This window comes from Austrofundulus limnaeus, unplaced genomic scaffold (assembly GCF_001266775.1).
Source record: "Austrofundulus limnaeus strain Quisiro unplaced genomic scaffold, Austrofundulus_limnaeus-1.0 Scaffold220, whole genome shotgun sequence".
NCBI classification, from domain to species: Eukaryota; Metazoa; Chordata; class Actinopteri; order Cyprinodontiformes; family Rivulidae; genus Austrofundulus; species Austrofundulus limnaeus.
In genome coordinates, this window is record NW_013952622.1 from 351,201 (window position 1) to 352,443 (window position 1,243).

General features: G+C 41.0%; 1 protein-coding gene across 3 annotated transcripts in view; it reads left to right on the top strand.

Moving 5' to 3' along the window:
• tanc2a (tetratricopeptide repeat, ankyrin repeat and coiled-coil containing 2a) overlaps positions 1–1,243 on the top strand; it is a gene marked incomplete in the record, with an annotated part of 85,481 nt that overhangs the window by 36,703 nt on the left and 47,535 nt on the right. For all 3 annotated transcript variants that reach the window (XM_014019407.1, XM_014019408.1, XM_014019406.1), the window contains 1 exon segment: positions 190–358. In XM_014019407.1, the coding sequence (XP_013874861.1) occupies positions 190–358 (169 nt within the window).

Consider the following 1,243-nt stretch of genomic DNA (forward strand, 5'->3'; position numbering starts at 1 on the left):
TTTGCAAGAAAGCAATAACATTTATCATTTAAACATTAAATATCTTGTCTTTGTAGTWTATTCTACTAATTGTAAGTTGAAAAGGATTTGCAAATCATTGTATTCTTTTTTTTTTCATGTTTTATACAATATCCCAACTTCATTGGAATTGGGGTTGCAATAAACTGCTCCCTGTTCTCTTTCCCACAGAGAATTTCTCCTACCTCCAGTTTGGCAAGTAGCAACACCTCCCCCTGCCACACACTGCAGCCTTCTGCCGGGGGGGAGGGCAGCGATAACAGCAAACTGGCCTTCTCTAACCATGCCTGTGTGGCCTCCCCCACCTCCACGCTGGAGAGCAGAGACAGTGGGATCATAGGTGAGAGCATCAAAGACTGGTTCTGGAGAAAATGTAGACCGCAGGGCTAGACTGATGATGAGCAGCTTAGTTCAAGTTAAACTGATATCACTGCATGTTTAAAAATATTTCAAGAAGTGCAGTTTTGTAAYTGTTAGAAATTTAAAAGACTGTTTAATKTAAGACTATTCTAAGGCTCTAACACAAATCAGTAAAGAWACATCTCACTGTACAGGATAAATATACAGAGGAACTAATATAGATTCATTAAAAAAATAATCTATTTATATAATTTTAACATGTTTTGAGATGAGTAAAGAGAAGTGAGCCTCTAAAAACAGACAGGGCCAGGAGGGAGTAGAAAAAGAAAAACAGGTCTGTCACTAATGTACACGTCTAAGACGAACAACACACACACACGTTTGTTTTTCCTATCCTCATGGAGACTTTGCATTGACTCCCAGTCATTTACCGGTCATTTCTATAGCCTAACCCTGACCCCTTAYCCTAAACCTAACCTCACAGGTGCATACCTGACCCTAAACTCAATTTACACGTCAGTCCTAAACCGAACCCCGACCCACCAATGGTATCTCCCCCAATGGGGACCAGATTTTTGTCCCCATAAGGACTCACCAGGTTCTGTGTATCAGGAAAATGATCAAAAATCATCCACACTAGGTAAGAAAAACATGTACACACACATGTACTGGGAGTTTGAGGGTTGTGTTCAGTATCTTAACTATTCCCAGGACTGAGCTCTTCTGGACAAAGGTCTGTGAGGTTGCTCCTGGGATGTTTTTAAGTTTGGGTGTCACAGCACCGATTGTTCCTAAGACTACCTCCACTGCTGAGGTGACACTGTGTCAGCCTTTTCGTTATGGTGTTCCATGTACACTTATACTT